This window comes from Spea bombifrons, chromosome 7 (genome assembly GCF_027358695.1).
Source record: "Spea bombifrons isolate aSpeBom1 chromosome 7, aSpeBom1.2.pri, whole genome shotgun sequence".
NCBI classification, from domain to species: Eukaryota; Metazoa; Chordata; class Amphibia; order Anura; family Pelobatidae; genus Spea; species Spea bombifrons.
In genome coordinates, this window is record NC_071093.1 from 45,815,275 (window position 1) to 45,830,090 (window position 14,816).

A 14,816-nucleotide genomic window follows, 5' to 3' on the forward strand; every position below is an offset into this window, starting at 1 on the left:
TTCCATGCATCCACTACATTATATGAGTTAATCATGACAGAACCCGCCTAGTCAAAGTTATCTGAGCCCAATCTACTAGACAAACTCCCTGACTCCTTGTCCTCCTGCCTGTGGGAAACAATGGAATGTCTCAGTCTTAATCACCCAGCCGGACTCTCTGACTAATGGCAGTCTATGGATATAGAAAGTCACGTGATATATCACCCAATATATCATATGATTGACAATGTTTTTAACTTCAGGGGAAAAAACAAATAAAATGTAATATCTATGTAAAGACAAAGGTCATGTAGCCTTTTACTTTCTGTTTGAGGGAAGCCTGAAGCACGAGACAGTTGGGCAGTGTTGCTGCCCGGTCATGTGGTTTCCAGTAAAGTGATGGCGGGGTAAAGTTTACGTGTCTCAGTAATAATGGCTCATCTGCTGTCGCTGCTTCTCCTGCTGCCCCGAGCGTGTAAGTTTTATCTACTTCTTCCTCTTTAAAAGCGGAGGGTTAACGTCATTTTTGGGTTGTTTTTGGAGTAAATCTATAACTTGAGCTTTCAGCCGACCCGCGACGATTCTATAAATCAGGCCGATGGCTTCAGAACTCGGATCAGAAGATTATGTAGATTGTATTTGGGATTCCAGACAAGCAGGGAGGGGCTGATAGCTACCTCCCCCGGGTTAGCCCCCCCCATATTATTTTTTTTTACAAAAGATCATGGCATTTGTTAGATCTTTGTTAGATCAGGTTTGATCAACTGTTTTTTTCGTTAGATCTACTCTAAAATTGGCAATATTAACAATCTTTTACAGGGGGGGCTAACCCGTAGCCAGCCCCCCCTCAACAAAAATTTCAACAAAATGTTACTGATTATGATAGCTCTACGTTAGATCAGGTTTGATCAGACAAATTTTTTGTTAGATCTAGTCTAATTACTGAGATATTGCATATTTAATGAGGGGGGCTGGCCCCCCCTCAACTGAAATTTGGATTTTTTTTAATGGATCTTGGTAGATATTCGTTAGATCCGGTTAGATCAACTGTTTTTTTCGTTAGATCTACCACGCAGGAGGCGGTATTCACAATCCTATTTTGTGTGCGGGGGATGGGTACACATACGGTCTGGCCCCCCTCAACTGAAATTTTGGTTTTTTTTCATGGATCTTGGTAGATATTCGTTAGATCCGGTTAGATCAACTGTTTTTTTTTGTTAGATCTATCACACAGGAGGCGGTATTCACAATCCTATGTTGTGTGCGGGGGATGGGTACACATACGGTCTGCCCCCCCCCTCAACTGAAACTTGGATTTTTTTTTATGGATCTTGGTAGATATTCGTTAGATCAACTGTTTTTTTCGTTAGATCTACCACGCAGGAGGCGGTATTCACAATCCTATTTTGTGTGCGGGGGATGGGTACACATACGGTCTGGCCCGCCCTCAACTGAAATTTGGATTTTTTTTAATGGATCTTGGTAGATATTCGTTAGATCCGGTTAGATCAACTGTTTTTTTCGTTAGATCTACCACGCAGGAGGCGGTATTCACAATCCTATTTTGTGTGCGGGGGATGGGTATACATAGGGGCTGGCCCCCCCTCAACTGAAATTTGTTTTTTTTTTAATGGATCTTGGTAGATATTCGTTAGATCAGGTTAGATCAACTGTTTTTAAAGTATTTTAAAGTTTTTTTTGTTTTTTTTTTTCAGTTTTGGCCAAGTGAATGCTGAATTTTTAGTTTCAGTCCAGAATTTTTCATTTCGGTGCATCACTACTATATACTATGCCAGTCACTAAAGTGGTAAGCCTACACCACATCAATGTTTGGCTTAGTATATAGTGATAGGGGTTGTCAGTGTCTGGCTCAATGTATAGGCACGCATTGACGGTGGTACCGCGTAATCCCTAAGTAAATAATGATAACAGTTATGCTGTACCCCTGTCAATGTTTGCCTAACCATAGAAACTATGCAGTTTTAAAGTGTGTGTGTGTGTGGGGGGGCACATACAGGGTCTGCCACAGGTGCCAAATACTCTAGGTACGCCCCTGCATCATGCGGCTGTCAGACCCAATGGCCATGCCTCAGCTCCTCTTCCCACGTCTTAAAAGGGGTGTGATGAAGAGCTGAGGCATGCGGTGTTTGCACGCCGGCCACTTTAATTTCATTAGGCGCTGGTGGAGTGACTGCCGCAGGACGGCCACTTTCAATGTCACTCGCAGCCGCTTTGATGGTGCAATGGGCCAGTTGACTAGACTCGCCCCTCAGGCCTTAGGCTGCCAGCCCTCCCCTGCCTCTATCTGACGCATTATTTTACCTCCCAAGTGCCCTGTTTTGTTTGGTCAGTCCCGCTCCTTCCTCCTCTGTTTTCACACAGTGCCGGCCCTAGTGGGGTGCGGGGCCATAAGAGAAAACTTAAAATGTCTGCCTACCAGGGGTGTAACTAGAAACCACAGGGGCTGGGGCAAAAATTCCCCCGAGGCCTCTTAACTTTACCAACCAACATTGCCACAGTGCCACCTTTGCCCCAAACAGCTGGTATGTGCCATCATCGCCCGCAAACAACTTCTCTGTGCCTGCTTTGCCCCACTTGGACCATACGCTCCGACACGCATATGTAAACACACTTACACAAATTACACTCACTTACTCATACTCACTAACACACACGTACACATTCTGTCACGCCAACTTGTAGTGTAGTGCATACATGGAGTTGCTACCTGGTAGAGATGGTATGGTTTAGTTCAATTGCATAGTGGTGCCAAAAGGTCTTTTAACATGAATTTGTCCTTTGCTGGTTCAAAGAAGGGCCCTTTCTAAACAATTTTTAACCGTTACGAGGAGACAGAAACAAGGGGTCGTAGGGGTCGCCCACATTCTAACACCAGATACTAACACATACACATTCTAACACCTGATACTAACATATACACATTCTAACACCAGATACTAACACATACACATTCTAACACCTGATACTAACACATACACATTCTAACACCAGATACTAACATATACACATTCTAACACCTGATACTAACATATATACACATTCTAACACCTGATACTAACACATACACATTCTAACACCAGATACTAACACATACACATTCTAACACCAGATACTAACACATACACATTCTAACACCAGACACTAACACATACACATTCTAACACCAGATTCTAACACATACACATTCTAACACCTGATACTAACACATACACATTCTAACACCAGATACTAACACATACACATTCTAACACCAGATACTAACATATACACATTCTAACACCAGATACTAACATATACACATTCTAACACCACACACTAACACATACACATTCTAACACCAGATACTAACACATACACATTCTAACACCAGATACTAACATATACACATTCTAACACCAGATACTAACATATACACATTCTAACACCACACACTAACACATACACATTCTAACACCAGATACTAACACATACACATTCTAACACCTGATACTAACACATACACATTCTAACACCAGATACTAACATATACACATTCTAACACCAGATTCTAACACATACACATTCTAACACCTGATACTAACACATACACATTCTAACACCAGATACTAACATATACACATTCTAACACCAGATTCTAACACATACACATTCTAACACCTGATACTAACACATACACATTCTAACACCACACACTAACATATACACATTCTAACACCAGATACTAACACATACACATTCTAACACCACACACTAACACATACACATTCTAACACCAGATACTAACACATACACATTCTAACACCAGATACTAACATATACACATTCTAACACCTGATACTAACACATACACATTCTAACACCAGATACTAACACATACACATTCTAACACCAGATACTAACACATACACATTCTAACACCACACACTAACATATACACATTCTAACACCACACACTAACACATACACATTCTAACACCTGATACTAACACATACACATTCTAACACCAGATACTAACATATACACATTCTAACACCACACACTAACACATACACATTCTAACACCAGACACTAACACATACACATTCTAACACCTGATACTAACACATACACATTCTAACACCTGATACTAACACATACACATTCTAACACCAGACACTAACACATACACATTCTAACACCAGACACTAACACATACACATTCTAACACCTGATACTAACACATACACATTCTAACACCAGACACTAACACATACACATTCTAACACCAGACACTAACACATACACATTCTAACACCTGATACTAACACATACACATTCTAACACCAGATACTAACATATACACATTCTAACACCTGATACTAACACATACACATTCTAACACCAGATACTAACATATATACACATTCTAACACCAGATACTAACACATACACATTCTAACACCTGATACTAACACATACACATTCTAACACCAGATACTAACACATACACATTCTAACACCAGATACTAACATATACACATTCTAACACCAGATACTAACACATACACATTCTAACACCAGATACTAACACATACACATTCTAACACCAGTACTAACAAATACACATTCTAACACCACACACTAACATATACACATTCTAACACCAGATACTAACACATACACATTCTAACACCAGTACTAACAAATACACATTCTAACACCACACACTAACACATACACATTCTAACACCACACACTAACATATACACATTCTAACACCACACACTAACACATACACATTCTAACACCAGATACTAACACATACACATTCTAACACCAGATACTAACACATACACATTCTAACACCACACACTAACATATACACATTCTAACACCACACACTAACACATACACATTCTAACACCAGATACTAACACATACACATTCTAACACCAGTACTAACACATACACATTCTAACACCTGATACTAACACCAGTACTAACAAATACACATTCTAACACCACACACTAACACATACACATTCTAACACCAGATACTAACACATACACATTCTAACACCAGTACTAACAAATACACATTCTAACACCACACACTAACACATACACATTCTAACACCAGATACTAACACATACACATTCTAACACCACACACTAACATATACACATTCTAACACCACACACTAACACATACACATTCTAACACCAGATACTAACACATACACATTCTAACACCACACACTAACATATACACATTCTAACAACACATACACATTCTAACACCAGATACTAACACATACACATTCTAACACCAGATACTAACACATACACATTCTAACACCAGATACTAACACATACACATTCTAACACCTGATACTAACACATACACATTCTAACACCAGTACTAACAAATACACATTCTAACACCACACACTAACACATACACATTCTAACACCAGATACTAACACATACACATTCTAACACCACACACTAACATATACACATTCTAACACCACACACTAACACATACACATTCTAACACCAGATACTAACACATACACATTCTAACACCATATACTAACACATACACATTCTAACACCACACACTAACACATACACATTCTAACACCAGATACTAACACATACACATTCTAACACCACACACTAACATATACACATTCTAACACCGGATACTAACACATACACATTCTAACACCAGATACTAACACATACACATTCTAACACCAGATACTAACATATACACATTCTAACACCAGATACTAACACATACACATTCTAACACCAGATACTAACACATACACATTCTAACACCAGACACTAACACATACACATTCTAACACCAGATACTAACACATACACATTCTAACACCAGATACTAACACATACACATTCTAACACCAGACACTAACACATACACATTCTAACACCAGATACTAACACATACACATTCTAACACCGGATACTAACACATACACATTCTAACACCAGATACTAACACATACACATTCTAACACCAGATACTAACACATACACATTCTAACACCAGACACTAACACATACACATTCTAACACCAGATACTAACACATACACATTCTAACACCGGATACTAACACATACACATTCTAACACCAGATACTAACACATACACATTCTAACACCAGATACTAACACATACACATTCTAACACCACACACTGATACACGGACATTCACACACTCATACTCTCACACACTCATACGTCTCTTCTCCGAAGGTGCTGAACTCCAGATCTCTGCTCCGACCTCTCAAGCAGCCCTGCAAGGATCAGACGTCCTTCTAAACTGCAGCTTCTCTGTGGATGACCGCCACGTGGATCCCAAATACCTTGCCGTGTTATGGTATTTTAAAGAAAAAATTATTCTTACGTCTGATAGTAAAGGTAAAGACCTCAGCCCAAGGATTTCATTCAACGAACGAGCGGCTTTAGCTGGTGACGCTTCTATAAAACTGTCTGACGTCAACATTGAGGATGAAGGACTCTACAGGTGCGTGGTGATCTACGCCCCGGACAAAAAAGAGAAGGAGATCACTCTGAACGTATTAGGTAAGGACTGAGTTATACCATGGAGAAAAAGGGTCAGATGTCTCGATTTCAGGGGCAGTTTGTGGTGGAGTTCCACTATGATGGAATGTCCTAGACATCGGCCAACTAGTCCACCTTGCACTACATATAAATACGTCAGCCCTCTGGACTCCGACACTAAATATCGTTTCTTACAGTCCGCCCAACGATCCAGATTCATAACAAATACGTCAGCGAGAGAAGCCTAGTGTGCTCAGCCAGGGGCTTCTATCCTCCGCCGATCGGCATCACGTGGCTTAGAGATAAAGAGGTCCTTAAGAACGCGACTTTGGACAAACCATTGAGAGGTCCCGATGGCGCATACACAACAGAAAGCACGCTGACGATAGCGGACGATCGCGGTCACACAAACGACATCTTCATCTGCAAAGTCCACCACGAATCCCTCGAGGAGCCGCTTCAGGAAAGCACCCTGCTGATTTATAGAGGTAAAAAAAAAAATCATAGTTTTGGCTAATGTTATTTAATTACTCCTTTAAAGCTGTGGTTCCACTTGGACCAAATATTTATTGCTCTCACCCAATGTGAGTCAAATGGCAGTAGAAAATGGGCAAGAACAAACAAAAGTAAAAGGACCGAAAAATGTGTTTTTGCCACAATAATGATTAAACACAAACTGCAGGAAAGACATTTTCAAGACGCGTCGATACTGAACGCCGGTCACCTTCTGTCATTTTTGTAGATAAGAGGAACGCCTGGGTGACGACCGCCAGCATTCTTGTTGGGTTGGCGATGGTCGGAGCGGTGGTTGGTTTCCTTCTGTGGAAACAGAGACTCCAGAAGAAAGGTAGGGCTGATGTCACTGAAGCCATGTCTATCTTCATGGGGGGGCGGGGGGGTCTGGCCTCGTTTCGGTGGCTTCATAAGAAATGACAAATTTGCTGGATGACTCCGAACGGACAAGTTTATAGAATAGAAGAAATATACAAAATTAACAAAAACACACAAAAGACATGCTGATGAACGAGATAGAAGATGAGGGGCTGCTTAAAGAATTAGGGGGTCTCACAGAACGAGGAAGCTAGTGAGATCCTGAAGGCTGTAGAGGGGAAAAGTGACTTAAGTGGTGGAGAAATATAAGTCGTGGTGACAGCGAAGGGGGGGGTAGTTATTTTAGGTAGGGTCAGAGGTTTAGGGAGCGCAGAGCTGTTAGGGCTCTAAGTAAGTGTCAGGAGTTTCTATTCTGGGGGGTATGGCGAGCCAGACGAAGGATTTAAGTGGAACTGCAGCTAAAGAGCAATAAGTAAGGAAAACTAGTCTGGAACATCTGGACCCTAATACAGAACACACTAAAAAAAGGGAAACAATACTAAAATGATAATTTATTGCCATTTATTGTCATTTTTGGTTAATCGTCTGAACAGCATCAGGACGATTCTCGCTGAATGACATCCAGGGGCCGGAGAAACTCGTCGACGGAGAAGAAGTGGTTCTGATCTGTACGGCCACCAACTGTCCAGGAACGCCGCGGGTTACGTGGTTTGAGAAAGGAAAGGTGGGACCCTTAGAAATTCTAGAGCCTCCAGACAGCGGTCCGGGGGAGTCCGAGCAGCCGCTGACCAGAACGTACGCGATCAGGAAGAAAGCGGAGGGATTTGGGGATTATACCACCAGCCTGAGGTTTAGATTCTGCTTCCAGAAGCACAACAGGCTCTCCTTCATCTGTCGATTCACCAGCGACAAAGTATTCAAGGAGAAGACCTTCCACTGCACATCAGTTTATGGTAAGAACGGATCCGTTTATTATTATCCCACCCCAAGGAGTCTCTGACTGGGGCAAGAAGAGGATGGGGTACGAGGATGGCTTTTTATTAACCCCTCCAGTCACTCCGGTCTGTGTAATAATCAGCAATAATATTCCGATAATCCATTTCTTTTAATATTTCAGCCAAACCCCAGCTGGCCGAGCCGATAAAAGCCTCGCTCTGTATTTCCGGGGAGGTTGTCTGCTCGATCTCCTTGCAGAATTTTTACCCCCAACAAATCAAAATTGGCTGGAAATGTGAACGGGGAGACCTTCCGGCAAAATTATCATCCAAGGAGAAGTTTCAGACAAACCCTGACTTTACCGTCAACGTTTGTAGCAAAGTCAGAATCCCGGGGGATTTCTTCAGAGACCCGGAAGGCAAGCTGAGCGTGACGTGGGAGCACGAATGTCTCGCCGCGCCCGGATCCTGTGCGCTGTCTGCCAGGAGCCCAGGTACCGGGTATAATGATGGGCGGGGGTATTAAGAAGCTGCGTATTCCTAATAAAACCCCAACCATTGGGGGGGGTCGATATTTTGGGGGGGAAAGTTTTTCTCCTTTTCGGAGGGGCCACCTATCGATCCGCAGCTCGATGTAAATATAAGAAAAGTCCTGTTATATGAGCTAAATATTTGTAGCAGTATAAAATGAATTTTCGCATTAATCTGTCCTCTTTTTTTTTTAACCCTTCGGCAGGCTACCCTTGGAACCCCGTTGTAGAGGAAATAAAGACACCTTTACTTTTCCACGGAATTCCGGTAAAACTGGAGTGCAAAATCTCAAATTATTTCCCGGACGCACTGACCGCGAATTGGCTGATTAAAAATAACGGGAGCCCGGAGGAACTCCCCGTCCCCGACAAGGAGAACGTTTTAGTTACGAAATCCCAAAACAAGGAGGATTTCACCCACAGCTGCACCTCCAGCCTGACCGTCACCCCAACGCTCGGGGCTCATCAGGGAGCGGAGTACGTTTGCAGGGTCTCGCACCCCTCTCTGGAGACCCCAATTGAGAGAAGAACCGAGAAGCTCCGTATACTGGGTGAGTCCATCAGCCTCGCGTGATGCCCCCCAACACAAGCTGTCTTATACCGACAACAAAAATATACAATTTGCCCCAAATAGCAAGTGTCAATATATATAATATATAATTAGCATATATTAATAGAAACTATACTGATAAACCCAAGATTTATTTATATAATTTATTTATATTAAGACTTTATGAATAATTTGTTTAAAGGGACAAGTAAAATATTATAATTATTTCAATATTAATATTATTATATTTTTGTGGGGGTGAGGGCATGTAGGACCTCTATACGTCTGCCCCCCTTATTTAGAATTTTATTTTTATGCTTGTTTAAAAGTGGTTAAAAGTTTTAGTAGTAGTAGACTGTGATATAAAAATGTGCTTTAAATGTTAAAATGCTAAATAAATTGAAATAAATATGAATCAGTTTGTACTAATAGATTCTTAATTTTTATTTTGTTTCAATGATTTCAGGGGATTAAAGCATCTGTTCCTCTGGTGAGTTCCTCAAAGTCATCTTTGAATTACTGTCTCTTTGTTTCCTTGCAGCCAAACCCTGTAGGAAGGAGCCTATAAAGGCCACACTGATGGATTCTTCCCGAATTTACTTCTCATTATATTTACAGAATTTTTATCCCAGGGATATCAAGGTCACATGGTACAATGACAGGAAAACATGCAAATCTTTATTACCATCTAATGAAATTCTAACACAATCTGAGGATCTGACGTCTAACGTCAACAGCTGGGTCGAAACTCTTGGGACAATTTTTGAAGATCCCCAGGATAAAGTAACGGTGACGTGGAAACATGCGTCTCTGGGTGTTACTGATTCGATATCGCTTTGTGTAAGAGGTAAGGAGAGTTGTAAGGGGTTAATCTTACCGTAACACAACGTACAACAAGCCGATCGTTAACAAAACCCGCTAAACACAGAGATCAGCGAGCCCTTTTATATCCATTAGTAACACACATGGCCGCCATTAGAAACCCAAAAACATCCTTCCACCCCCCCCCCGCTCCATAGTTCTTCCAATTGCCCCATGCTTGCAATAAGGCCACCAGGGGCTAAAGCTTGCTTTAGGACCACCAAGGTCCAAAGTCTGGAAAAGGGCCACCAGTGCCTAGAAGGGGTCCATTGTGACCCCAAAGGCCACATGGGTCCAGACATGGGTAGGGGTAGAGGGTCACGAGGGACCCAGAACCGGCTAGCAAGCCACAAGAGCCGATGACCAGCACCGTACACAGGTACCGGTTGTACCCCAATGATGGTCGCTCTGGTAAATGAGTAGCACTTCTGAAATGTTGCTGTACCAATAGGAGGTTGGTGCGTGGAGGCGGGGCTAGTAGGTGGGGTAATGGTGTGGAGGCGGGGCTTGTCTAGTGCGGGGGGCCTATAAAGCCAGCACCTTGAGCATCACACACGTGAAATTAAACAGAAACGGCGATAAATAACATTTTTTGCTCCAAACTGTGCTCTTTTAATAGATTTTCCGTGGCGCCCGCAGGTAGAAGACATTCAGATCCCTAACATGGAAGCCAACAAAAAAACCGCCCTGAAGTGTAGGATTTCAGGTTATTTCCCCGACAAGCTGTCTGTGCGCTGGTTTAAGAAACAGAAAGACCAGGAGACGGCGCTTCCCGCAGAGAAGTACGAAGTTCCAGCCGTCAAGTCCAAGAAACAGGACGATAGGACGTTGAGATGTGAATCGTGTCTGAAATTTACCCCACATCTGGGGCAAGACCAGGGAGCAGAATTCATCTGCCGAGTCTCCCACCCCACCCTGGAGCAGCCGATAGAGAAAACCACGCGACCTTTAAATATAGGTGGGTAAGATTAGAGGAAGAACCTGGCAGGTCCTACGTGGCAGTTTTTCATGGGGGAAAATGGCAGATTCTCAGGGTAATAGAGTGGATTTTTTGGGGCAAAAGGGTTGGTTCTGGGGTAAAACAGGGCAGATCTTCAAGGTGAATGAATCTTTGGGGCTGATTCATTATAAAGTAGAGTTGTCGAGTTTTATTTTAAATTACGAGGAATCCTAAATCCTGCTGGAGAGCTTACAATTCTCACTAACCCATGATGATGATTGAGTTCGCAGAGGTAGTCTGCGGCCCGTTCCTTCTCCTTCTGGTGGCCAACCACTCGCACTACTCCTGAAACCTTCCCTGATACCTGGGGACAGCTGGCCTTCTGCTTGTGTCCTCGTGGGCTCCTCTAACCTGACTGTGAAAGGGCTTAAGCCACAAAGTCCAAAGTACTTTACCCCGTCTTTGTGACGTTGATGTCATTTAGAAAGAAAAGTCATAACGTAGAAGTATCCGGTTTAGGATTCCAGGTGACAATGGAGGCAGAATGCGGCCTTTCAATGCCCTCAATATGGACCTCTAATAATCTGATAGGTGGCATTATACTGAGACGCGTTTTTGTTCTTCTCACGCAGCGTACAAAGGGACACCAGATGTGTCGGATATTAAGTTCCACAATCGCTTGTTTACATTGGAAGTGGACAATTTCTACCCCCGAGACATCCAGATCACGTGGAGAGTCAAACCGGAATCTGCGGATAAATTCGACGTTCTTGGACTCCCCACTACAGACGTCATCGAAAATAAGAACGGGACGTTCAGGGCCACCAGCGCGTGCCAACCCCCAAACCACGAGAAGCAAAAGGCCAAGTCATGGGCCGTGGTCGCTGTTGTTGACCACAAATCCCTGGAGAAACCTGTACAAAGGACATTCAGCCCCAGACTAATTAGAGACCTCGCTAACGAGCTGACATTCAAAAGCACACGGGAAACACAGGGCAGTGACTTACCGCCCGATGCCGAGGAGAAGGACCACACGGATCAGCCATACATGTAATGCCTTGCGCTTATTATGGACATGCGCAGATAAAGGAATGCGGGTTAATAAAAGTAATATTCTCTTCAAGCATTAGTACTCTCTTACACCCAATAAAAACCAATAAAATAATGAAATTATTAGAAAAAATATATTGTATAAATAATCAATACATAAAAATACATAAAGGAAAACGGCTGATTTTATGTTTTATTCATTGAGAAATAAATAAACATTTTAATGAAGTCTGCAGGCCCCGGGGCCGTACGGATGTGACGACAAAGATATCGCTGGGAGCCAGGCCCCCCGCTTATCTTCCTCTGATGACCAATCGTGCGTCGGGGCCCCCCCCCCGGTAAATACAAACCGGCTGCCCATTAACCAATGGAATAACCCAAATATATCCTAAACAAAGACCAACGCCAACCAACGGATAAAAGGCCGTAGGAGATTTAATTATAACGCACAGAATGATTCTGACACGGAGTAAGATTACTAACTCCCAGTATGTCGTGGCTGATTTCCCTGCTTGAACGCAGGTGACTCAGTTAAGTGTATCTTTAAATAATGACAAGTCAAGGTTTCCACGAGGGCCGGAATTAGAGCCATTTGGGTAACGCATGTGGGGAGTCATTACATAGAGCCTTCACGGAGCAGAAACTGGTGATTTCATGACGGGTACACACATGTACATACCAGCATGCTTACACACACACACACACACATACCAGCATGCTTACACACACACATAATGTTATATACTTACAAACGATTTCGAGAATCATTTCTGGAACTCTTTATTAAACTGTTTAGTGGATTTGTAGAGGCATGCTAGTATGTACGTGTGTGTAAGTATGCTAGTATGTACATGTGTGTGTGTGTAAGTATGTTAGTGTGGGTGTGTGTTACTGTATGTGTTATGTGAGGGTGTTGCGTCTGATGGAGTGAAGTGTTATGTGTGATATGTATATGTTAGAATGTGTGCATGTATTTTAGTGTATGTAAGTGTTTTTTGTGTCTGTTTGTGTGTAATATGTTAGTGTGTGTGTGTTAGAAGAGCTTGGAGCCCCCAACCATTTGTCTTGCTGCGGAGCCCCGGGCACTGTAAGGTCCCTAATAGGGATTTTGCCCCAGAGCAGAGTCCACAATGCTGCAGCTTCACAGGTCACATATGTTCTGATCAATGCTGCCAAGCAACCCTACCCTTATCCCACCAATCAAACAGGGGCATAACTAGGAACAGAGCCCCTCAACTTTACCAAGCAACATATCCCACATTTGCCCCCAAACAGCTTGTGAGTACTACCTTTGAAACCCAATAGCTTATGAGTTCCATCCTAACCCCAAAGAGCCGGCCTGTGCCATCTTTACCCCAGCTGGTCAGTGGCCTCAAACAGCTTTTCTATGTCATTTTCGCCTCCAAACAGCTTGTCTGTGCAATCGTTGCCCCCCTCCAACAAACACTCTGGCACACATATGTCAACACACAGAAATTTACTCATGCTAACACACACGTTCTCATACTTACTAACACACGTACACCTTTATTTTAACACACACGCTCCCTCTCACACCACTCACACTGCATCTAACGTCACTTACACATCCATGCTCACATACTTCCAAACATACCCCCTCCCGCTGCACCCCCTTTACCTCTCCTGCAGTTATGGGTCCAGCTGCTCGGTTTCACCGCGGGGTCACGTGACCCGGTCCAGGACGGAAGGGCCCTTTCTGAAGTGGCACAAGGAGACAGGAACAAGTGGTTGCAGGGTTGCGGCCCCTGTAGTTACACCATTAAGAGGTGTGCGTACTGGAATACTGAAAATGGTGCCAGGTGACTAAGGTCAATCTTTTGACTTTTGCCCTTGAATGTTTTATTTATGGCTACTTATCGGGGTATCTGGTGGATTTCTTGTCTTTTTACCCTGAATTGTGTAAAAGCCTCTGTAACACACCAACCACCTTGAGCCTTTGCTTTATGGATACAGTCAGCATCTGTTGTTTTGGTGAACAGAAGACAAGTTAACCCACTGTGCTAGATGCATTGTAGTGGCGCTATATGGTATGACCAAAACACTATCTCCAGATGTACTGTGGGCTTCCAATGAACCTAAAAGGGTCCGCTCTCTCCCTCTAGCTGCTGTCAGTCAGAGTGGTTTGGTCCGCTCTCTCCCTGTAGCTGCTGTCAGTCAGAGTGGTTTGGTCCGCTCTCTCCCTCTAGCTGCTGTCAGTCAGAGTGGTTTGGTCCGCTCTCTCCTTATAGCTGCTGTCAGAGTGGTTTGGTCCGCTCTCTCCCTGTAGCTGCTGTCAGTCAGAGTGGTTTGGTCCGCTCTCTCCCTCTAGCTGCTGTCAGTCAGAGTGGTTTGGTCCGCTCTCTCCTTATAGCTGCTGTCAGAGTGGTTTGGTCCGCTCTCTCCCTCCAGCTTTACCACACAATATTAGCATTTCTTGGCTGCGCCTCCCATGATGCAGATTATTATGGGAATAGTAATTATTATGTAACTGGAAATTGGACTTTTATTCACTTCCTCTATGATATTTAGCAGCCAT

At 43.0% G+C, this 14,816-nt stretch overlaps 1 protein-coding gene across 1 annotated transcript; it reads left to right on the forward strand.

The window, feature by feature from the left end:
• Positions 1-295: 295 nt before the first annotated feature.
• Positions 296-11,065, forward strand: LOC128501405 (uncharacterized). The gene is made up of 9 exons (XM_053470855.1): positions 296-454; positions 6,275-6,604; positions 6,781-7,071; positions 7,326-7,430; positions 8,008-8,367; positions 8,532-8,843; positions 9,086-9,430; positions 9,971-10,276; positions 10,930-11,065. Exons 1-9 carry the CDS (start codon positions 412-414, stop codon positions 10,950-10,952), a joined length of 2,115 nt encoding a protein of 704 aa, XP_053326830.1. The 5' UTR covers positions 296-411; the 3' UTR covers positions 10,953-11,065.
• The last annotated feature ends 3,751 nt before the right edge of the window (positions 11,066-14,816 follow it).

What these genes read in the sequence shown, in the direction of transcription:
- LOC128501405 (XM_053470855.1), top strand. Translation starts at nt 412, where the DNA reads ATGGCTCATCTGCTGTCGCTGCTTCTCCTGCTGCCCCGAGCGT. An exon ending in ACAGAGACTCCAGAAGAAAG is followed by an intron (nt 7,431 to 8,007) that starts GTAGGGCTGATG and finishes TCGTCTGAACAG; the next exon opens with CATCAGGACGATTCTCGCTG. An exon ending in GCTGTCTGCCAGGAGCCCAG is followed by an intron (nt 8,844 to 9,085) that starts GTACCGGGTATA and finishes ACCCTTCGGCAG; the next exon opens with GCTACCCTTGGAACCCCGTT.